The sequence below is a fragment of the Nycticebus coucang genome, chromosome 2 (assembly GCF_027406575.1).
Source record: "Nycticebus coucang isolate mNycCou1 chromosome 2, mNycCou1.pri, whole genome shotgun sequence".
Lineage (NCBI taxonomy): Eukaryota > Metazoa > Chordata > Mammalia > Primates > Lorisidae > Nycticebus > Nycticebus coucang.
In genome coordinates, this window is record NC_069781.1 from 4,355,859 (window position 1) to 4,379,419 (window position 23,561).

The 23,561-nt window shown below is 50.9% G+C and overlaps 1 protein-coding gene across 12 annotated transcripts; it reads left to right on the plus strand.

Moving 5' to 3' along the window:
* The first annotated feature begins 11,025 nt into the window (after positions 1-11,025).
* PPP1R26 (protein phosphatase 1 regulatory subunit 26) lies at positions 11,026-19,167 on the plus strand. Of its 12 annotated transcripts, none has more exons than XM_053575366.1 (5): positions 11,410-11,857; positions 12,121-12,259; positions 13,195-13,305; positions 13,800-14,444; positions 14,758-19,167. In XM_053575366.1, exon 5 carries the CDS (start codon positions 14,820-14,822, stop codon positions 18,429-18,431), a length of 3,612 nt encoding a protein of 1,203 aa, XP_053431341.1. In that variant the 5' UTR covers positions 11,410-11,857; positions 12,121-12,259; positions 13,195-13,305; positions 13,800-14,444; positions 14,758-14,819; the 3' UTR covers positions 18,432-19,167. The 12 variants fall into 12 exon arrangements, with proteins under 12 accessions (XP_053431424.1, XP_053431406.1, XP_053431388.1 ...); XM_053575384.1 differs by having other exon boundaries at positions 12,121-12,231; XM_053575376.1 differs by having other exon boundaries at positions 12,121-12,231; positions 13,198-13,305.
* Positions 19,168-23,561: the final 4,394 nt, after the last annotated feature.

Genomic DNA, 23,561 nt, shown 5'->3' on the forward strand with positions numbered 1-23,561 from the left:
CAAGGGATCCCATCGCAGGCTGGGCAAGGGATTTTAAGAGAAACTTCTCTGAAGAAGACAGGCGCGCGGCCTTCAGACATATGAAAAAATGCTCATCATCTTTAATCATCAGAGAAATGCAAATCAAAACTACTTTGAGATACCATCTAACTCCAGTGAGACTGGCCTATATCACAAAATCCCAAGACCAGAGATGTTGGCGCAGATGTGGAGAAAAGGGAACACTTTTGCACTGCTGGTGGGAATGCAAATTAATACATTCCTTTTGGAAAGAGATATGGAGAACACTTAGAGATCTAAAAATAGATCTGCCATTCAATTCTGTAATTCCTCTACTGGGCATATACCCAGAAGACCAAAAATCACATCATAACAAAGATATTTGTACCAGAATGTTTATTGCAGCCCAATTCATAATTGCTAAGTCATGGAAGAAGCCCAGGTGCCCATCGATCCACGAATGGATTAATAAATTGTGGTATATGTACACCACGGAATATTATGCAGCCTTAAAGAAAGATGGAGACTTTACCTCTTTCATGTTTACATGGATGGAGCTGGAACATATTCTTCTTAGTAAAGTATCTCAAGAATGGAAGAGAAAGTACCCAATGTACTCAGCCCTACTATGAGACTAATTTAGGGTTTTCACATGAAAGCTATAACCCAGTTACAACCTAAGAATAGGGGGAAGGGGGAGAGGGAGGGGGGAGATGGGTAGAGGGAAGGGGATTGGTGGGATTACACCAGCAGTGCATCTTACAAGGGTATATGTGAAACTTGGTAAACGGTCTGTGAAGCTAGTGAATGATGCCCCCATGATCATATCAATGTACACAGCTATGATTTAATAAAAAAAAAAAAAGAAAGAAAAAAAAGATTCCCAGAATGCTAATGAAGAGATTGACTGATTCATAAAACTGCTAAGCTAAAGAGAATAAGAATTAATTAAATAGGAAATTCTTTGCCAGATGTTCATGCTAAAATCAGCCAGTATTGAAATTGTTTAAGATATGCAATTTGAATGAACTCCATGGTCTGAATCAAATTACCTATGATAAGCTACCTAATAAACGGCGCCATGCACCTGAATTGGAAAGATAAAATTGGTATTTAAGAGGATATAAATCCAATGTTAAGCATGGACTCAAGGTGAGCCTGGGCAGCTGCTTGGTCCTTCCTGAGTCCTTGAAGCTTCTATTAAAAGCTCTGCATTCCATGACTCATCATAGAAGAAATTAAATGGTCCAAATTATATTTTTAAAAAAGATATATATTTATACACACACACGTGTGTGGTGACTGTTCTAAGTTGCCAAAATGATTCACAACCACTGTTTTCTATGTCAAACCCATAATTCCAGGAAGATAATCAAACCTTCAGGTGCTTTTCTGTCACCCGATGGACCATTTGAACTTTTATAGATGAAATATTATACAATTGCCACTTTCAATACGTGTTTTCTGGTTGTACAGCGGCTTTCCTATGCAGGAAGGCAATGCTCTCAGCTAAAAAGTTATTAGGAAATGTGTTTCTCTCCAGTGACAGATGTACTCACTCCATTGGACAAATTGTAAATCAGGGAAATAGGGTATTTCAGACACAGTAGCGTTGGGCAAAGCCAACTGAATCTAGCACCTTGCCTTGGTCAGAGGCTGTGCACGCTGGTAACGGCGTTCAGCCCTAGCAGAGCTCAGGAGCAGTCTGTTGGACTGGCCTTCCGCTATTTCTTAAGAGGTCAGCTTACATCTTCCAACAGAAGAGGAGCCTTCTAGCACCGAGAGATTCTGAAACAATTCAGTGATCATCACTGCTTTCCAGAAGAAAGATTTTTGTGGTCAAAAAGGAGAAATGAGAACAAAATTGGACAAATACAGATTAACTAAATTACAACAGCCAAAGAGGACTGAGTCTGAGGCCACCATTGCCCCCTCAAATTCTTGGACCCCTCTCGCTTATGTAAAGAATTCTGGGAACTGGTTTGATCATAAGCTAATAGTGATTATTCCAAGAAGCACTATAGCCTTTAGCCAATTATCCCTCTGATTGTTCCCATTAACCTACAGTATTTCTACATCAACAGGCTGAGGCTGCCTTCCTATACCTCCTCATTTTGTCCTTAAAAATCTCCCTGTAACTGGGCAGCACCTGTGGCTCAAAGGAGTAAGGGGCTGGCTCCATATGCCAGAGGTGGCGGGTTCAAACACAGCCACGGCCATTAAAAATATATATATATCTCCCCGTAACTGCCCCAACTCAGAATGCTCCCCAGGACAACTGCATGTGCCTTCAACCTTGGCCCAAATAAACTCTCTGTATTAATCCTACCTCGGCTTCTACCTTTAGGTTGACATTCTGTTAGCCTCCAAAAGTGATTAATTTGTTGTAGGTTTTTTTTGTTTGTTTGTTTTCAGACAGAGCCTCAAGCTGTCACCCTGGGTAGAGTGCCGTGGCATCACAGCTCACAGCAATCTCCAACTCCTGGGCTCAAGCGATTCTCCTGCCTCAGCCTCCCAAGTAGCTGGGACAACAGGCACCCGCCACAACGCCTGGCTATTTTTTGGTTGCAGCCGTCATTGTTGTTTGGTGGGCCCAGGCTGGATCGAACCCACCATCTCAGGTGTGTGTGGCTGGTGCCTTAGCCACTTAAGCCCCAGGCGCCAAGACTCTTTTTTTTTTTTAAAGAATACGGTGAACTCACAGACTTAAATTTTTGTGGGTTTCCACCCACTACAATTATTATCTTCACCGAAGCTCAAGTCCTCCCACTTCTGGCATGTGGGACCTCTTCAAGATTCACTCATTAATCTGTATTTATTTATTTTTAGTGGCCAGGAGGAGGGCATCACAGCCTGCCCCTCCGGAGAAGAGGGCTGAGAGGACCCAGGAAGGAGGGCTTTGGTTTCCTCAAGGTGAGGCCAGAAGTTTGAGGTGCCCCAGAAGCTCTGCCTTCGCTTCAGCCCAGGACAGGACATTCCCCGAGAAGTTTCTCCACTTTGAAGAGCAGGCTTGTCTTCCTTTGCTTCGATGGGGGCCCCTGTACCCCACAAGTGTTTACTCTTCAGATCTTTCAGCCTTAAAGGCCAGGCTGTGCCCTTGCACCCCAAGCTGCCTCCTCTCCTCATCTTAGTGACCCCGGCCAGGCTAGTTCTGAGAAGGCTCTAGAGCACGGGTCCTCAAACTTTCTTTTTTTTTTTTTTGTGGTTTTTGGCCAGGGCTGGGTTTTGAACCCACCACCTCCGGCATATGGGACCAGCGCCCCACTCCTTGAGCCACAGGCGCCAAACAGGGGGCCACTTCACTGTCCCTCAGACCACTGGAGGGCCAGACTATAGTTTTAAAAAAACCTATGAACTAGGCGGCGGTCCCATATACCAAGGGGAGCGGGTTCAAACCCAGCCCTGGCCAAACTGCAACAAAAAAAATAGCCAAGCATTGCCAGCTACTTGGGAGGCTGATTCAAGAGAATCGCCTAAGCCCAGGAGTTGAAGGTTGCTATGAGCTGTGTAACGTCACGGCACTCTACCAAGGGCGATAAAGTGAGACTCTCTCTACAAAAAAAAAAAAAAAAAAAAAACCTATGAACAAATTCCTATGCACACTGCACATATCTTATTTTGAAGTAAAAAAATAAAACAGGAACAAATACAATCACACTGCCTCGTGTGGCCCGCGGGCTGCAGTCTGAGGACCCTGCTCTAGAGCAATGTTTGGAGTGTCTGGGGACGGTGAGGTGCCTTCTTCCACACTGAGGCTTGTTCTCCCTTGACCTTGGGCCAATGTTGCAGACGATGTTACCTCTCTGAGCGGAGCCTTAAAGGCCAAGGCCCCACTTTCCTGTAAGCTTTGGATACCTTAGGGGGGAGAGATTTTCACAACATAGTCCTCTCCCACCTATTCCAATCACGAATATCTGTTCTGAGTCCCACCCTGGAGCCCCAAAGCTGCAGTCTTCAAATCGATGCTTAATTTACTCTCTCTGGGGTCTTAGGAAGACCTGGCAACTCACAAAAGGACCTCTTTTTGCTCTGGGTCCTAAGTATAAGATTTTAAACAGAGTTTTGCTTTTTCTAGTAGCCCAGCCAAAGATATCAGGGAAAATTAAGAGAGCAGAAACCAGTTGTAAAATGTACTTTCTCCTTGGAGATTTTGAGTACAGTCTCTTCTTCTCCCCCGGGCCAGGGGTGCAGCGTGGCTGTCAGAACAGGGGCCATGTGTGAAGGAGCTTGTCGGCAGTCACTGCAACCCTCACTGTGCCTGGCACGCCCCTACAGCCTTGGAGACCTCAATTGTGCCAGGATGTCCTGCTCCAGTCTTTAAGGCAGGAGCGGCTTCTTAGCTGACAGTTTCTACTGCAGTCCCATCATTTCTTATCCTTGGTGCAGAAGCTACAGATAACAGCAGTGGCTTTGGACCCACCAAGGCCAGACCAGGTGCTGCCACTCCCCCCTGGCCCAGAGGACCCACTCCTGCACCTGTATTCTGCTGTAAAACTCACTTCCCTGAATGTCTCTATGTGATGCTGAGTGACTTAGAACCTATAAAAGCCTCTCTGGTGTTGATGCACGCTGTGAGAGTCATCAAGCACTTCCTTGGACTGTCTGAATGATCACACAGAGCACGGGAAAGGCCACCTCTGTCCAACTGCCACCCCGCTCAGTTACTTGGACAAAAGCCTCAGGGGTTCCTGGGGCCAGGTTCAAGTTCTCTAACCTAGCTTCCACCATGCTAAGGAAAGAACCATGTGTAGGGTTTGTACCCGTCTTACTGTCAACCTCACTCTGCCTGTCAATAGTGCAGTGGAGAAAACCCTGACAGGGTTCCAGAGTGTAGGCGCTAAGTTCTGCAGCTGCTGCTCCATAAAGGAGCAGAGGGGCCACTGGGCCTTGTCTCCAAAGTTTCCCCTCCAGGTCCCCACCAGCCCTCCCCTGGCACACACCATGTCTCTGCAAGGCCGGGCAGGGGCAGCCGGGCAGGTCAGCGTGTGGGGGGCCACACTACCACCCACACTCTTCGGTGTCACTCCAGGGAGTGAAACAAAACACACTGGTCAAAACCTTAAAACAGAAAAATTTAAAGCTAGACTCCCAGGGAAGAGCTGCATCTGACTGTCTGATTTAAGGGAGGAAAAAGGACAAAAAAAAAAAAAACACCTACCCTTCCCCAGGTGCCTAACCCCTCAGTTCCTCCCTCACCTTCGGGTTCTGGCCCTCCCTGCACTTAACCCAGGGCCTGCCTCTGGTCTCCCTCTGCACCTGACCCCTCGTCAGTAGACAGAGCCTCTGAGGGTCACTGATCGTGGCACACACAGATGCCACCCCGTCCTTGTCTGGCACGGCCCTGACGTCCAAGCACACAAGGTGCCGTGGTCAGTGGCAGCAGACCCACCACCTCCTCTCATGCCTGTCTGTTCAAGAAATGCCTGCAAAGAAAGCAGGCCGACTCTTCTCCCAGGCATGGGCCAGAGGGCAGCATCTTCGAAGGTCGGCCTGTTAGAGAGCGCAGGAGCCTGGATGGCCCTTTGGTTTGCTCCGAGGGGGGTCCTGCAGCTCCTCCGGAGGGCATGGAAGGTCCTGCCCTCCACTCATCCCTACTTCTCTCTAACAGCAGTGAGTGAATTGCTATATAAAAACACTATAATCTCTATCAAGCTTTGAGGATGCTCTTTACCGTCCCACATCTCAGAATAAAGTGATTCCAGGACATAATAAGAGATTCTGATACAAGAATATAAAACGTTCTCTTTCGCCTTTCCAAAACTCAGAAAATGTGCATTACATTTCCTCCTCTTTCTGCCAAAGGATAACTGAAATAGAACAATTTCCATAGATGCGGGGGAAATTTTAGAGACCCGAGAAAAGTGTGAACTTTCTCATTTTTACTGTGCCGCATTCCTTTACCAGGAGCGTGGAAACTTCCTCGTGGTCAAGTTTTGCCAGAATCTATTTCCTTCTTCACGTCTGCCATCATCTTAATCCTGACTGTTAAAATTCTACTTCAGATTTTTATAGCTAAGTCTTAAAATCTTATGATTTCTGACACATTTTCAGCAGCCCCTTCCACCAAATATAGTTCAACTAAAATTGTCGAAGATCTTTAACAAATTAACTAGCTCTTGGCCTAAAGTGTAAAGACACTGAGCTCCCGGCAGTTTCTGAAGTAAAGGATTTCAGGACCTGCTTCAAACAGAAGAGTCCTGGATGGTTTGTGGTGGACACAGGGTAGAAGCCCAAGTACCCCCCAAGGCAGGGATGCTTGGTGGTCCTGGCTGCCAGGAATGGGATCTGCTGCCAACACACAGCCAAGACCCCTAAAGGCCCCACTCCAACCAAAGGACAATCCTCCCAGGGCCAGCCTGTGTCCAGTGGCTGTGCAGGGCCCAGCCCTTCTCCCCAACAGGTGCCATCTGAAGAGCCGTCTCTGCTCTGGAGCCCCCTCAAGGGTCAACTGAGGCCTCTGCTGTGACCACATGACAGCCCAGCTGCCCCTGCCCAGTCCTTTCCCAACGCTGCCCCAGCCAGACCTTCACACCGCTCTCCTCAGGTCTGTCTGGGCCTCCCAAACGCCATCCAGGCCTGGGACCACCCACCTCCAGTGGCCTTTGTCACTTTTGCCTTTTCTAAGAGGGGACCAGCTGTCCTGCCCCACCCCATACCAGGACCCCCCCCTCAGGTTCCACCAGGCCTTCCTGTTTGAGGACAGGAGCAAACTTAGAAAAAATATCTAATAACAACAAGGACCTTTGCTTAATTTACTTTCTGCAAAGAATCAGAGTGAGAAAAATCATTTTTCTTTCCAATCCTGAATTGGAAAGTACCCTGCTCTTTCTTGAATAAATCTGAGGTGATGTGTCCTCGTTTTCCGTTCATGATGCACACTGGGCCCTCCTGAATAATTCTGTCTCAGGAGGCTTATTTTCTGCTACAGCTTAAAATGCTACCTTATAAATAGATCATCATAAAGTCAAGTTGTCCCCTGAAATTGCAAGTAATAAACTGGGTAAAATTCATGCCAGGAAAATTCTGAGAACCCCAAATTCAAGAAATGAAACTGAAGCCACTCAAAGTCATTTCCAAGGTAAAATCTTTTAAAAACTGTTTTGCAGAAACAGAATTTCCAAAGATTGAATCAAGTGAGTTCCTTGGACCCGCCGGAGCAGGCCGTCTCCCCTTTCTGGGTTCCGGGTGGAGGGGGTGCCAGCTCCCCATCTGTGGTGGGTCTCTCACCCACACACAGGTGATTGTGTATGACTGCATTTGCATACATGAATATTCACACATTTCCGTTACATATTTTATGTGAGTTATGTATATATGACAGCAAAGCTCATGATTAAAAAAACTTAAATGCTAAAAGCTGGGTGCAGAGGGGGCGGTGCCTGTGGCTCAGTGAGTAGGGCGCTGGCAGGTTCAAACCCAGCCCCGGCCAAACTGCAACAAAAAAATAGCTGGGCATTGTGGCGGGTGCCTGTAGTCCCAACTGCTTGGGAGGCTGAGGCAAGAGAATCGCGTAAGCCCAAGAGTTAGAGGTTGCTGTGAGCCATGGTACGCCACAGCACTCTACCCGAGGGTGGTACAGTGAGACTCTGTCTCTACAAAAAAAAAAAAAGCTGGGTGCAGAGTCTGTCACACACCTATAATCCCAGCACTTTAGAAGACTGAGGTGGGAGGATCAATTAAGCCTAGGAGTTGGAGACCAGCCTGGGCAACACAGCAATTCTCCATGGCTACAAAACATTAAAAAAAAATAGCTGCATGTGGTGGAACGCGCCTGTAGTTCCAGCTACTTGGGAGGCTGAGGCAGGAGGATCACTTGAACCTAGGAGTTTAAAGTTGCTGTGAGCTATGATGACACCACTACACTTTAGCCAGGGCAAGAGAGTGAGACCTGTCTCGATTTTAAAAAAAAAGAAAAAGCAATGGTATAAAAAGTAAGACAATGGTATAAAAACATCCCCTATGCCTCTGACTACGTTCTCCCAGGCCACTCCCCAGTGGTGACCACACACATCCTAGCATATGTGCCTATATTCTGCCAACTGGTTGGTCATCCTGCCACCCTCCCATCCTGCTTTTTAAGAATGTGCCTGGACAAACCCTGTGAGCATTAACTTCAGGACAAGTCCCTGAAAGTGTTGTCACTGGACAAATACATTTACACTTAACAGACAGAGCAGGGATGGCCTCCAGGACAGGGCCTGGGGTGCCTGCTCGGGACTGTCAAGCTTCCTCATTCATTTGAGTTTCTTTAATTATGAGACCATCATTAATTCTGGAAAGGAAAACAGATAGGAACAAAGGGACCTCTTGCTTTTCTCATTGGCACTAACTCTGGCCCCTAGCATACCATTGGCCGCCTCTTCTCTCCACATGGAGAAGGACCATCAGGAGGTCCCAGCAGGTTCCCTGTGTCCTCTACAGAAGGCCAAACGGATGCCCGGAGGAAGCCATGGTCACACATGACTGCAGGACCTCACGCGTGGCAAACCCACTGCCCCTGTTCCTGTCTCTATCACCCTCTCACCCAGGGACAGCTGAGTAACCAACTCCTACCTGGGAGCATCAGCCCCAGGCTGAGTGGAAAGATGAGAGGAGCCCGCCATGCCCTCCGGGGCAGAGGAGCTTACTGTAAGGACAGATGGGAGGTGACCTCAGGGGCTGTTCCTGGGAGACGCAGAACCTGCGCAGTTAAAGCCCAACCAGAGGGGAGTCCCCAGTGCCAAAGCCAGCACCTCTCACAACCAGAGGGCTTTGACAAAGACAGATGCCCCTTCTTGTTCCTCTGATGAAGACCTCAGAAGGCATAAATGAGGCCTCCTAAGGTTAAGAAATCAAACAACCAACATCTGAAAGTCAGTAGCTTCAAAAACAAGTAAAGAAAGTGCTCTCCCTTTCGAGAAACTGTTTTTACCTGCCACACACTCTGGCTTCGGAATCCCACAGAAAACCTTAGGTCACGTGTCTCCAGTGGTTCATCTTATTTTGAAATTCAGGCATTAAATTGATGAATGCTTATGAAATCTCTGATGATAAAAAGCTGTCCCAGGCCTTACGCCAAAGCCAGAAACAATAAAAGAAAATCTGACAGATTTAGGTACAAAGAAATTTAAAATTTGGGCATAGCAAACAAAACAAACAAAAAAAAATTCCGAATCCACAGTCAAAAGAAAAATGACAAGTTCAAAAAAATAAATGCAATGTCCATGAGTACCTGGCAGACATGGGCTAAAATTCCCTCACGTTAAAAGCTCTTAGAATACACAGAGAAAAAACACACAGCCCAGTAGGAAAATAAAAAACGGGCAAAGTACCCTTACAGGCAATTTTCCAAATGGCCGATAAAAAAATGAAAAGATGTTCAACATCACCAGCAGTCAAAGAAACTAAAATTAAAGTGATGAAAGGCTTGTTTTACCTACCAGATTGCCAGAGAAAAAATGGAATGACACAGCTAAGTACTGGCAGGAAAACAAACACACTGGCTCTGGATGGTGAATGGGCCTGTTGCTGGAGGGCATTTTGGCAAAACGCACCTCGGTCTTTGGCCCAATAATCTCTTCTAGGAATCTTTATTCTAAGGAAATACTCAGAGTGCTTCCAAGGACACATCATCAAAGACGTTCACCACACCACTGCCTTAAACTCTGGGAGGAAAGAAGCCACAATATTAATAGTCATGAGTCTGGGAGATTACATTATTAATTAGATCATTTTCCCCCAATTTTGGTAATGAATGAGTATTACTTTAAATGAGAAAAAGACGCTTATTGGGGAAAAATTCACTATGGCACTAAAACAATGTTTACACGGGTTTTTTGACCCTAAAGGTGGCCCCCAAATCCCCCAGATTGGTGAAACTAGAAATAAATATCCCTCTCCTCTGGAGAAAAAAGAAATGCCGAAATTTCATCCTACTAAGTCTCTGACACTCTCTAGACAGGAAACAAATCCCCAGCGTCGCCCCCTGGCGGCATCAGAGGCCAACAGGGCAGTGTCCCCCTCGTCTCTCACACGGTGTGCCCCAGAGGCAAGAAGCCCAGACACACACTGTGCCCTGAGGGCAGGGGTGGCTCTGGCTTGTTCCCTGCGGGGCCTAGCATCCCACCGGCCTTAGGCAAATCTCTCTACCCAATTTGTTAAAAACAAACAAAACTGGAAAGACTTGCAAGGCCACAAGGGCAGTGAGCATCAGAGAGAAATAGAACCTGACCTACAGTACAGGGCAAGTTTCTAGGAAACAGTTCTCCTCCCCACATGTTCTCTCCCTTAGACCCAGGCTGCACCTGTGCAGGGTCACCCACGGCCCCCCGGCCTCCACCCCAAAACCCGGAGTCTGGCCAGGGGGGCCCCCCGGTCACACTTCTCTGCCACTCCATCCACTCTGGGCCCTAGTACCCTTATCTCCTGAGTGCGGGTGAGGCAAGGAAGCTCAGACACACACTGACATTCATTCATCACAACCCAAGCCAAGGGGGACGGGGACTTGGAGGGACGCGCGGAGACGCGGGCATGACCCGAGCTCAGCGCCAACCAACTTCAGGCGAGGAATTTCACCTTGCCAAGCGCAGCGCCAAACACGAAAAGGCGCGGGCCACGAAGGAGCGTGTCCTAACCCTGCGGCTTAGAATGACAAGTGGGGGGCAGCGCCCGCGCCCCTCCGAGCGCTTTCCCACGGCCACGCCCCCCGCGCGGCCAACTTCCCGGCCGCCTGCGGCGCGCTCCGCGCCCGGCGTTCTCCGGGCCCCGGGACTGTCCGGCCGCGGCGCGAAACCTGCGGGGCCCGGGGCCAGACGGCGCGCCCAGTGCGTTCCCCTGCCGCACCGCGGGCGATCCGGGCCCCGAGCCGAGTCCGCGCAGGGAGGGGAGCCCGGAGCCTCGGCGCCTCCCGGGGCGGGCGCCCGCGGCCCCTCGGCGGCGCGGCGGCAGGTGGGCGCGCTCTCGCGGGCGGGGGTCCGGCCGGGCCGCGCGCCTCCCCCGGAACTCGGCCGTGCCATTCCCATGATGCCCAGCCACCGGGCACGGCTTCCGGAGCGCTGCCGCCGCCGTCGCCGCCCGGTAGGTCGCTGGGAGGGGGCGGTCGGGGGGTCGCCCCGCCCCTCCCCTCCCCTCCCCTCCCGTGCGGCTCACGGCGCGGCCCGGGCGCGGGGCGGTGGCGGCGGCGCGCGGGGAGGCGGGGGCCCGGCCGGACGCCCTTGCGGCCCCCTCCCCGCGCCCGGGCCGAGGGCGGAGCGCGCTGGCCCGGCTGCCTCCCGGCCCGCCCCCGGCCGGCCGCCTCCTCCCCCGGGACGCGAGGCGGGGCCGGCGCGGCGGGCCGCGGGCGGCGGGTGGCGGGGGCCGGGCCGGCCGGCCGGAGGTGAGCGGGCGCGGGCAGGGGGCCGGGGCCGGGCCGGTCGGGGGCGGTGCGCCGTACAGGCCGCGGCAGCCGGCGGCGCGGGGCTCCCCTGGGAGGGGCGAAGACAGGTCGGCCCGGCGCCGGGGGCTGGCCCCTGTCCCGGGAGGGGGTCGCGGCCTCTGGAGGCGGCTTCAGGCTCCCGCCTCGGAGCACGCTTTTCTCCCCGGCGGGCGCGCGCGCGCGCGCGCGTTCCTCGAACACCGGCAGGGAGCGCGCCCGCCCAGGTGAGGTGCAGGTGAGGGCCCGCGGAGCGGGGGCCTCTGGCCTACCCCAGAGCGGCCGCTGCCCTTTGAGAAGGACCGAGGGCCTGTTGGGTCTCAGGACTGCAGCTCACGCCCTGCGCCAGGCGGAGCTTCCGGGAGGGTCGCTGAGCTCCCAGGCCCCAAGCTCCCAAGTCCCGGCATCCCAGAAAAATAGCTCCGGGGGACGAAGATGAGCCCGGAGGCCTGACCTCCTCCTGGGGAGGTATTCGCGCGTACCTGGCCCTTGGACCGGGTTGCTGCTCTGGGTGGCTGGGGTGAATGCCCGCGCTGGGAGATGCCCCCCCCCGGACCCCCTGGCTGAGTAGTGCTCTGGGGTGGAAGGGCGGGGGCGGTGTGAGGGTCTCACCTTGCCAGTCCGCGGGCACAGGAAATGGCGTTGTAGCTGTGCTGGGGGAAAGCTTGTGATACTGTCAAATCTAAGCTTCTGGCAGGCTCAAACTGAATTCTAGCCCACGCCCACTTTAGGTTGGCTGGAGAGGGCCCTCCAGCTGCCCACCCCCCTCCTAGACCGGTGCTCTTCCTCCCTGGCCGGCAGCCCCTGGCTCCCTAATCCTGGGGGGAAACCCCAGCTGGGAGGTACAGACACAAGCTGACCCGCTTCTTGGTAACCATTTCTTAAGGGTGGACAGCCAGTTAAGGTGACAGGATTTGAGTGTGGTTTTGTCTAGACTGAGAAGATGCCCAGGTGCCCTTCACTGCTGCTTAAATTGTAGCACCTGGTGGCTTTGGGATACAGATGCTAGGTGCCCTCCCAGCCATCCTCAAGATCTTATTCTAGGGGCCCTTGGGTGCAGAGTGACAGTTTGACAAAGCCTGAGCCCCTGGCTTTGGCTCACACTTTTCTCCAAGTACAGTTCAGGGGAGTTTTGCAGAATGATTTATCTCTCATGTCCTGTAGGTGATTGTTTTAAAGCTGTCTCTGGGAGACTTCCTTAGATTGTTTAATCTCATTCTCCGACTAGGTAATTTGACAGTTGCGAAAACTGTTCCGATAGGAGTCAGATCTCTATCTACAGTCATTTAAAAGCTGTGAATTTAGTGGAGATCAGAGTGGTTTTCCTCAGGAAAACTCCCTTCCCCCAACCTTGCACCCTAGTGTGTAAAAATCAGTGCAGCCCTTCTTGCTTTGTTGGGGGCCTGTTTTTTAAGGTGGTATTGCTGTTTTAAGGTAAGTCTTGACTTAGGCTCTTCACGGGCCAAGGCTTATGCAAATATTTTGTAATTTCTGTAATTTTGCCAGGGCAATTTGAATGATGGCCATATAAGTGGGGAGCCCCTCCCCCATTGCAGGTGACTCAGAATCTGAGAACTGGGGTATCCCACACTCCACCTGGTCATTATAGCATCATATCCACTGTCCAGGATAGCTGTTCATTAGCTGTAGTTAAATGTATTTGATTATGTGCTTTTTAGTTTGCCTTTGAGCCGTTAAGTTAATGGTATTTCTTGCCAAAAAAAAATTATGAACTGAAGTTTCAGCTTCTAATTAGATGCCTCTGATTCTCTTTAATTCTGGGAGTCAAAAGTCTATTTAAAAAGCAGGCAAAAGACTCTTTGGAGTGTAAGTGGAGCGCTGAAGACCTAACCCCGGCAATGTGTTGGGACATTGCCCTTTCATCACGGTGAACCTGGACTTGAAGAGAATTTCAAGTAATTGCAGTAAATTCTTACATCTTAGCTTCACTTTTAAAGTAGAGATTGGTCATAGCAAGTGACTGACTTCTGAATTGGTCACACACTTCAGTTAACTGCTGGTTGCATTGTTTGGGCATGCCTGCGTCTAAGTGGCCAGCCCACCTTTTGGGGAAAGAATTGTGGCATGTAAACACCAGATTATGTACTATTAGAAAGATGCTCCTGGCAAAATGGAGAAGGGTCCACAGCAGAGGCAAAGCAGACATAGGCCACCTGCAGCCCAGCCACTGAGATCCGGAGGGTGGCAGAAGCTTAACCCAGCCCGTTCCTGAGGGGACATCATTTCCTGGGTCCACAGTCCAGTGGAGCTCTCCCTTTACCGTGTGAACTGCTTTGCACTCCAGGCTAGCCAGCAGGTGGGGAGCAGAGCAGCCTGTTAAGAATCAGTGGCAGTCCTGTGACATCCCTGGTTTTTCTGAGCACCATGTTCTTTACCTTCCTCCCTGCAGGGGCATCCTCAGGCCTTTCCCATAAGGGCCATTCACAAACAGGTTCTTGGAGTGTTCCCAGGAGCTGCTCAGCCATTCTGACAAAGAAGCACAGAACAAAAAGGGACTCGTAACTGTGTTTGGGGCTACAAACACATGCTGTGGCCCATGAGACCATCTGGCAAATATACATTCAACATTTTAATATGAAAAAGCTTTATTAATTGGTGGGACCACACTGACGGTGCATCTTACAAGGGTACATGTGAAACTTACTAAATGTAGAATATAAATGTCTTAACACAATAACTAAGAAAATGCCAGGAAGGCTATGTTAACCAGTGTGATGAAACTATGTCAAATTGTATATAAAACCAGTGTATGGTACACCATGATTGCATTAATGTACACAGCTATGCTTTAATAAAAAATAAAATAAATTTTTAAAAAGCTTTATTAAAATCAACTCTTTAAGATGTTTGGGCAAGTAATTTTTGATCGTTGCTCACATCATGCAACTTTTTGTTCCAGGAGCTTGTGGGTCAGGTCAAGAATGAATCTTTTCGCAAACACCCCCTAGTTCTGGGTTCATCAGAGTCTCTTTTCAACCTACAAAGATGCATTTACAGACCTTATCTCATGGGCACTGCTTGGCAACCTTTTGAGGTAAATAAAACTTCTGTTCTCCTCTTGCTGAGAAGGTGGAAGCCCAGAATAGGAATGACAGGGACCGGGAGGTGACGGGCATGCACGCTGTGCCTGTGGGTGGTGGTGGTAGGTACAAGCGCTACCTGGGCTGGAGGAAGAAAGTTGCCCCTTTTTTGTCTGAGAAACTGAGGCCCAGGAAGCATGAGTAACTTGCCCAGGGACGCCTAGCTAGCTGCATGGAGGATCCTAACCCACTGTCTCGGCCCCATGACCCCCTATGCTGTTCCTCTGCTGACTCATGCGTCACCCCGTGTGCTTTCTTTCCTGCCAGGATGTGAGACCCGCAGAAGAGTAAAGCGTTGCTTCTCTGCACCTCCCTCCCTGTCTGCTAGAATGTTCCTCATGAACGCCCCTCCAGTGGTTGCTCTCCAGTCCAAATGGGAGGCCTTTGGCCCACCGGGGAGCTTTAGGTTTCCCGGGTGCTTTTCAGAGTCAAAAGAGGGTGTCAAGAGAGCATCTGTAAGCGCCAAAGTGCAGATGATCCTCAGCTCTCTGCAGCGCGACGAGGCTGCTCTGGGCATGAACCATGAGCGGGCACCACCGAGAAGCCAGAGGGCCGAGCGGTGCCGAGACACCCGGCTGGCTGCCAACCCTGCTGTGTGCAAAGAGCAACCTGCATTTGCTGCCTGTGGTCGTGCTGACAGTTTTGACCCCATGGGGGAGGAGGAAGCTGCAGACCTTGGCCCCTTGGTCCTGGATTCGGACAGTGACGATTCTGTGGACCGGGACATCGAGGAGGCCATCCAAGAGTATCTGAAGGCAAAGGGTGGAGCTACACAGCCTGTGTCCAGCAGGGCCCAGCCCAGTGGGGCCCAGCCCTCTGGAGCCACAGGCGGGACCAGTAGATGTAAACCGGAGCCTCCTCACAACAGTGCCCCAGCTGCTCTGTGTCCCCCCAAACTGATCCCTGGCAGCCACGTGGGAGCCAGCAAGGACCAAGGCTCCACCTCCCCGGTTAGTGTCAGCAGCGATGACTCCTTTGAACAGAGCATCAGGGCAGAAATAGAGCAGTTTCTCAATGAGAAAAGGCAACATGAAACCCCCAAATGTGATGGGTGCGTGGATAAAAAACTAGAGCCAAATGAAAATTCGGCCAAATCACTGCTTAAATCCTGCAAAGAGCTGACCATTAAGGGGACACCACGGCAGGATCTGAAGGCAGCCTGTAAGGAGTTTGTCTTCCGAAAACCTCCCAGGTTCACCAAGGTGAATGCACAGCCCAGAAGCCTCAGGTCTAAGATCACCTCCGGGCCAGAGACCCTGGGCAGCATAAAGCCGGCAGCCCTCAAGCCTGCCACCCCCTGCCGCCCTGCAGAAGCCACGCAGAGTAAGGGCGGGGTTAAGAGGAGTGTTGGCACCACAAGGCGGGGAAAGCGGGTCAGGAGTGCGGCCCTGGTGCCTGAGGGCTCTGACTCCAGCAGTGACGACGGCATCGAGGCAGCCATCCAGCTGTACCAGCTGGAGAAGACAAGGAAGGAGGCCAGTGGGGGCCCGCCACAGAGAGCCCCGTGCCAGGAGGACAAGAGGCCTGACCCGCCCGCAGACAACACAAGCAGTGCCCAGAAAAGTGCCTTGCCTGAAACCCATAGGAAAACACCCAGCAAGAAGAAGTCCGTGGCTGCAAAGCCTGCTGAGCCCGGCCCAGGGGACCTTGATGCCAGCCACTCGCCCAAGCTGCCAAAGGAAACCAAAACTCCTCTTGCAGTAAGCACAGCTTCCAGAAGCGAGTTGGTGGAGCGATCCTCATGCCGGGCAGACACGTCTGCAGAGCTGATGTGTGCAGAAGCTATCCTGGACATTTCCAAGGCAATCCTGCCAGCCCCTGTGGAGGGCAGCGACAGGTCGCTCTCCACAAGACCACTCTTCTACTCCTCGAACGTGCCTTCCTGCTCTGGCGGTGATAGCAGCTCCGTGGACAGTGACGATAGCATAGAACAGGAGATCCGGACGTTTTTAGCCCTCAAGGCGCAGTCAGGGAGTTCACTAGCCAGAGCCGAAATTGACCCTCAGGCTGCACAGAGGCCGCTGTCACCACCAGGTCCCAACAGCCAGACTGGTGGCCCCAGGGCCCCCCTCCCTACACCAGACCTGTCACTAAGCTGTAAAAGGAAATACAGGGGCAGCAGCCACACAGCAAGGCCATCCACGCCCAAGAAAACAAGGGAGGTGGTGAAAGAGGGTGGCCAAGACATTGACCACGCCCTGGGGCCAGCTGAGCCTGGCTGTGATGGACAAGACCTGCCCAGTCAGGGCAAAGCTGGCGAGGCCCCTGGGAGGGAGGGTGAGGCCAGGAGGCCCAGTGGTGCACATGTGCCTCAGAGCCACTGTAAGGCGGTTGATGCGAGGTGTGTAGATGAGAAAGAGAGTTCTGAGGACAAGAGCAGCTCACTGGACAGTGACGAGGACCTTGACACGGCCATTAAGGACTTGTTAAGATCCAAACGAAAGCTTAAGAAGAGGTGCAAGGACCCCAAGGCTGCATGTAAAAAGAAGGTCAGGTTCAGCACTACTGAGACGCAGTTCTTGGATAAGCCAGGTGGGTGCCAGAGAGACTGGAAAGACAGATCCCCACAGGTGCTGAAAAGCTGCCTCTCCAAGTCCAAGAGAGACAGTGGAGAGAGCCCCGTGAAAAGACCTCCGAGCATCTTTGGCAGTGTGACAGAGCGAACCAAGCTTGAGGGTACTGGGGACCAGGATGTGGCCCCAACCTTCCAATTAAGGAGAAACGCCTCCGAAGGGAATCTGTTCCCTGGCGAGCATCAGAGTCAAGCTCCGAGCCCCAGCTTCCTGTCTGATGACAGCAGTTCTGTGGACAGCAATGATAGCATCGAACTAGAGATTAGGAAGTTTTTGGCGGAAAAGGCTAAGGAATCCGTGAGCAGCTCAGAAGTTCAAGCAGAGGGTGCCCCAACTCTTGGCTTGGGGGGGCCCGCCAGGCCAGAGGTGTCGTTCAGGAAAGAGCCAGCCCTGCAGCCCGGGGTGTGCACTCGGAGCCAGAGAGTTAAGGGGGCCCCTCAGCTGACCCAGGGACTACGAGGAGCCGAGAGAGCTGGAACGCAGAGGGGGACTGGCCTCTTCAGCCAGGGCGGGAAGAGCCTGGCTGCTCCAGCCAGAGGCACCACTGGGACTATCTCTGCCAAGGGGTCTCCAAGTAGGAGGAACGTTTACGTCCACAAAGACCATGGCCCACGAGGGGCGGAGCCTGCTGTCGCCGACAGTGGTTTTGGTCAGCTGCCCAGCTGTGCCAAAGCAGGCACCGAGGCAGGAGGTGCCGGGGGGACCTTCCATGTGAGTTATGGGAGCCGGAGCTTCCCAACTCCCAGCTCAGGAGCTGAGAGGGACACTCGACCCCAGGCCGACCTCACCCTCCCTTGGAGCGACTTTGCCCACCAGAGTCGGCTGCCCAGCCCGTGGGCGCTGAACTCGGAAGGCAGAGACTCAGCATGGAGAGGGGGCCTGGGGAACGAGAGAGAGAAGCGGCCGGAGGGCCTGACCAGGGGCCCGCCCAGCCTGCCTTTCACAGGCTTCTCCCCCCTGCTGTCCACTCAGCTCTTCCACTTCGGAGGAAAGAGTGTGTCCTGGGGGGGCAAGCAGGCCGCTTTCTTCAGCCCCCACACTGGGCTGCCTTTGCAGGGCCCGTCCTTCTCGGCCTTCAGGGAGGCCCAGGCTGGGCCCAGCCCTGTGTTTGGAAGCCCACACCTGCTCGGGAAGAAGGATGGCGGATCCTGGCCACGGCGGAAGGCCCAGGCAGGGCTTGGTTTGCATGACAGGAAGAACTCAGGCCCAGAGGAAAACATTCTAGACCTGCGGTATCGACAAAGGGTCATGGACAAGGACGACCAGGACCAGGAGGCCCTGGGCAGTGACGCCAGTGACTTCAGCGACACCTCCATGGAGGATGGCGGTGGCTGTTCAGTAGTGAAGGGCAAAGCTCTCAAGTTGTGAGTGTGCATCCTGGTGTTCGTAGCATTTGTGGAAAGCTGTCTGTGTGTGTACCTGAGCACACGTGTAGGTGGTGTTCGTGAGTACAGAGCGTGGCGCTGTCCGTTACACGCGTCCCTGTACATATATACACTGACATGAAACCATGGTTTTATTTAACAGATGTGTCCCGGTAAATTTGATTTTTGTAGCTTTTTGTAAATTATTTAAAGTGCTGTAAAAAGTATTTTTGGAAAATATTGTCGTTCACTTTTGTAGGGCGTCCCTAACTGCAGTTTTCTGTGGTCTGCTTGCAAGTCTTAGATTAGCAAACATTTGGTTCTTACCATCATGGCCAGGTTCACAGACACTGAGGCTGTTGCTGTCCAGTAGACCGCTGGTGACAGTGTCCAGTGGTACCACCGTTCAAGCCGAGAGAGACAGCAGTCGCCCTCGCCAAGAATCACTGAAATGCCCAAAGGTGTCTTTTGGGAAGCTCCCAGGACAACACTTTTTGTACAAAGGACCTCCCACCCCAGTCCCTTGAGGCCAGAGCACGTCTTCTGAAAACGGCAGTCACAGCCTTCAGCTGGAAAATGTTTTGAAGCACAAAGACCAACCAGCACCGAAGGGTCAACCAGCCGGGCCACTGCGGGTGGAGGCCAGGAGAGCCCTGCTGTGGCTTTGGAGCCCCAGTTGATTAATGTCTGTCCAGTCACTAGATGATTCTAAATCTAAATAAACCTCTTTTTATATGGGATTTCCTGTTCTTCATTTTTAATCATGTTTCTAAATGTTCCTTATCTTGATTTCTGCAGGTGAATAAGCATTGCTTGGAGTTGTGTTAGTTTTGGACCCTGAACACCTGGGGCACTGATGTGCCAAGCCTGGTAGCTAGGAATAAACCTCCTCACACCTTCCCTCTGGAAACTAGAGCCAGTGTGAGGTGTGCCCAGACAGCAAAGCCAAGCTTCAGATGGCTCTCTGTGGGCTCCATCCCTGGGGCAGACGGGAGGGCCCTTGTCCTGCACCGAGAACTGATAGCAGACGGCGGCCTCATCAGCGTACAGGCTGAGCAGTGCTGCCGTGGCATCCTGTGCCCGCTGCTGAGGCCGTGCAGCACAAACGGCTGCTGTGCAGACAACAGTGGTGCCGGGCACCGACGGTCACGGCATTTACATTGTGACTGTCCAGCAAACTATCGCCAATTGCACAGGTTTTACTACCAACATCCTGATTTAACCATGATGTGGGGGTTCCTTTGCATCTGAATTTTGTTGGAATTCTGATGTGCAAATTGCCTACACATTGTGCACCCCTGGGTTTTAGCAGTAATTTGCTTCTGTGCCCAAATGTGGCCACGTACCACACGACATCCACAGTCTGCTGGATGGGAAGCTTTAATGATTGGGCCCTGCACTGTCCGTCACTGTCCACAATGGAGATTTCATTCACTTCAGTACTCCCAGGAAAAACGATTCCATGTAATTAATCCATGCTCTAACTTTTTTTTTTAAAGAGTGCTTTTAAACCTCAGAAGGAAAAACTAGCTGGTTTTATATATATTTGTCTTAGCTCTTAATACAAATAAATTACGCAGTACCCATAAGCCAGTTCATGGAATTTACCTTCTGCAGATCTGCAAGTGGAATCTGCAGAGTTCTGTCACGAGAACCCTGTCATTGCAGCAAGTTTAGAGCTCCACTCACCCAGGCACCCCAGGACTCAATCAATGCACCCCGGCAGGCCACTTCCCATGTGTCTCCCCCAGACCTAGGACCCTTCACGTCTTTCCCCATCCCGCATCCTCTTCACGGCAGTGCAGCTAGAGCTTCTGGTGTCCTGGGAAGGATGACCTTGTGAAGTGGGGGGACATGGCACCCGTAGCACTGTCATCAGTTAGCGTGTTTCATACATTCTATTAACATGCAAAGCAGAGGGCCTCTGGTCACCATGGGCTGCTCACTTAATGCAACATTGGTCCATTTTCAGTTTCCATAAGGAGATGGTGTGTCCTTGGTTGATGGACTCAAACTGCAGAACAGCCCACTACAGAGCCACGTGCTGATGCCCTACGGGTTGGGCTTCGTTACAGCCAGCAGTGGCTTGTTTAAACTGACCGAAGGGCTCTCCTGGTGGCATTAAAACAGGGCCATCTATGGGGAGTCGTAAGCCAGCCTTCGATCTCATGCTGATGGAAATTACCCTTGGACCTCCCCCTTTCCTGCTTCCAGCAACAATTTGGTGACTTTAAGAATCCACTGAAGAAAACTATTCCATTTGCACATCCTTTCTTTTCACAGACTGGACATAAACCTGGTTTTACTGATGGCATCCATCCCTGGAATTGCCCCATGTGTTATGTGGTCTGAAAGCTTTTGCTCCTGTAGGTCCACTGCTGCCTGCACTTGCCCAGCAGGTACCGGCGGGGGGGCCATGGCCGGTGTTGCAGACAGGAGCTGTCCAGGAGAGGTAGCTGCCTGTGTGTTTGCAGCTGTCTCCTGGTACCTCCACAAGTCCAGGTGTGGCGAGGTAGGGGCATCACAGGAACACGTCCCAGAGCTGGTCTGAGTGAATGTGCCCACCCTGCAGGGAGAGCCTGGTGGGCTGTGTGTTAAGCCCTCTGCACAGCTGTAATTATTAAGACTGTCAATTAGGGGCAGCGCCTGTGGCTCAGTGAGTAGGGCGCCAGCCCCATATGCCAAGGGTGGCGGGTTCAAACCCAGCCCAGGCCAAACTGCAACAAAAAAATAGCCGGACGTTGTGGCGGGCGCCTGTGGTCCCAGCTGTTTGGGAGGCTGTGGCAGGAGAATCGCGTAAGCCCAAGAGTTAGAGGTTGCTGTGAGCCATGTGACACCACAGCACTCTACCTGAGGGCGGTACAGTGAGACTCTGTCTCTACAAAAAAAAAAAAAGACTGTCAATTAGAAAATGTCTTCATGAATTTGAAAGAAACTTCATTTTGGTTTTTCTTAGGACTTTTTTAAAATTTCGGATTGATATAAGGATACAAATGATTAGGTTACATTGCTTGCATTTGTTAGGTAAAGTCCAAATTGTAGTCACACCCATCACCCAGGAGGTGTGCCCATTAGGTGGGAGCTTATCAAGCCCCCTTCCTTCTCCCCCTGAAAATTTATTTCTTACAGAGTCACAACCTGCAGAATGGGAAGTAGGTCGGAAGGGGGAGTGGTGAGCGCAGAACAGAAAATTGTGTTGAATGTGTTGGCCGAGTGAGCATATATATCAGGTTATAGGAGGAACTATAAATGTTTACAGAGAGGGGCCCTAAAGCATGTGGACTGAACAAATGTGTCCCATGTTTACTTTGGGTGGAGACTTGACATTTAAATGCACTGAAATTAGGCCCCATGTGTCAAAAGGTGAAGTAGGGACACAGGGGCACGCAGCGTGCAGCACAGACCAGGCAGGACCAGGCCCCGGCCGGCGCTCTCTTATCAGGAGAAAGTTACATCAGCTTCTGGTCCAGTCAGAGCTATAGTTGTAGTTGGTGAAACGGGCTGGGGGAAGGTAATGTCTGGCAGTGGACCTGCAATTGTTTCAGTTTTGCTTATCTCAAGGCCAGTGCTCCTTTAGCTGCTAAAGAAAAAGAAAAGCCTGTGGTGTTAGAATATAGTTTATTATTTAAGTGTAGGGTATATGACTTAACCCTTGCCTGGCATGGCCTTGGGATTTTGTTTGTTTGTTTGAGACAGAGTCTCACTATGTCGCCCTAGGTAGAACGCTGTGACGTCACAGCTCACAGCAACCTCAAACTCTTTGGCTTAAGCGATTCTCTTGCCTCAGCCTCCCAGTAGCTGGGACTACAAACACCCACCACAATGCCCAGCCAGTTTTTTGGTTATTGTTGTCATTGTTTAGCAGGCTCTGGCTGGTTTCGAACCCACCAGTCCCGGTGCATGTGGCCGGTGCCCTAACCACTGAACTATGGATGCCGAGCTGGCCTTGGGTTCTTTTTATAATTTGGTATCTCATTGCCATAAAGAGTTCCTTCCACTACTCTTAGGATATCTAATGCTGGTCATTTATGTCTTAACGCCTCTAGCAAGATGTATCCAAACTCCCAACCCATCGTGGCTGGAAATTCAGTTTTTAAGGTTCCTCTGAGGTCCCCTTGTCAAGAGTGGATCTATTTGATCAGTTAGGGAGATAATTATGATTTTATTTTTAGTTCTTAAGACCTAGGGATTTGTCACACCCAAGGAACCCCTCTCCCTTCCCAGGGAGTGGGTCCTGGGATCCATTTCATTTAATGCAAAGAGTGGAGAGAGTCCATATTTTTTCATGTTAACACATTTTACTATGTATTTGAAACCATTTATTCTAAATGACTATAAAAGATAAAAGGTTAATAAAGAAAAATACAGAAATGTGAATGAAAATAAACATCTAAAGTGAGAAGTTACCGGTTTTAAACCAAATCAACAGCTGAAATAATTGATCAGTAAAGTGATACGAAATTTTGTGAGGTTTATTTTTTTTGTTTTGAGACCGTCTCACTGTATTGCCCCAGCTAGAGTGTCATGGCATCAGCCTAGTTCAGAAGCAACCTCAAATTCCTGGGTTCGTGATCCTCCTGCCACAGCCTCTCCAGTAGCTGGGATTACACTCAGCTAATTTTTTCTGGTTTTTGTTCCTAGAGACGACATCTTGCTCTTGTTCAGGCTGGTCTCCACCTCCTGAGTTCCATCAGTCCTCCCACCTTGGCCTCCCAGAGTGCTGGGATTATAGCCGCAAGCCACTGTGCCCAGCCTGAAACTTTGTCTTTAACTTTCAATTTCCAAGTGGAATAAAAAGACCAAATAAAGCAAAGAGACCTACTCATGACATAAAGAGAGGTTTTCAGAAATTGCTGTTCCTTTCCTTTTCTCAACGTCTGTGAAAACTGATTTGTTACTCTAAATGTTTCAGCTGCCTCTTCTGTAATTTTTCTGATTCGATTTAAGAACACAGTGCAAAGATGCAAAGAATGATTTCTGTCTTTTTACTTTTCATTTTTCAACCATCCATTTCATATGCTGTAATCCCTCCCGGAAACACTCTTTTTTCCTCAGCACGTAAAAATTTCAGTTTGTAAGAATTAACGTGTTAAAAAGATAAATGTCTTGAAATTCATAATCACTGGAGTTCTTA

Coding starts and splice junctions, on each gene's coding strand:
- PPP1R26 (XM_053575449.1), top strand. CDS start 14,820: ATGTTCCTCATGAACGCCCCTCCAGTGGTTGCTCTCCAGTCCAAATGG.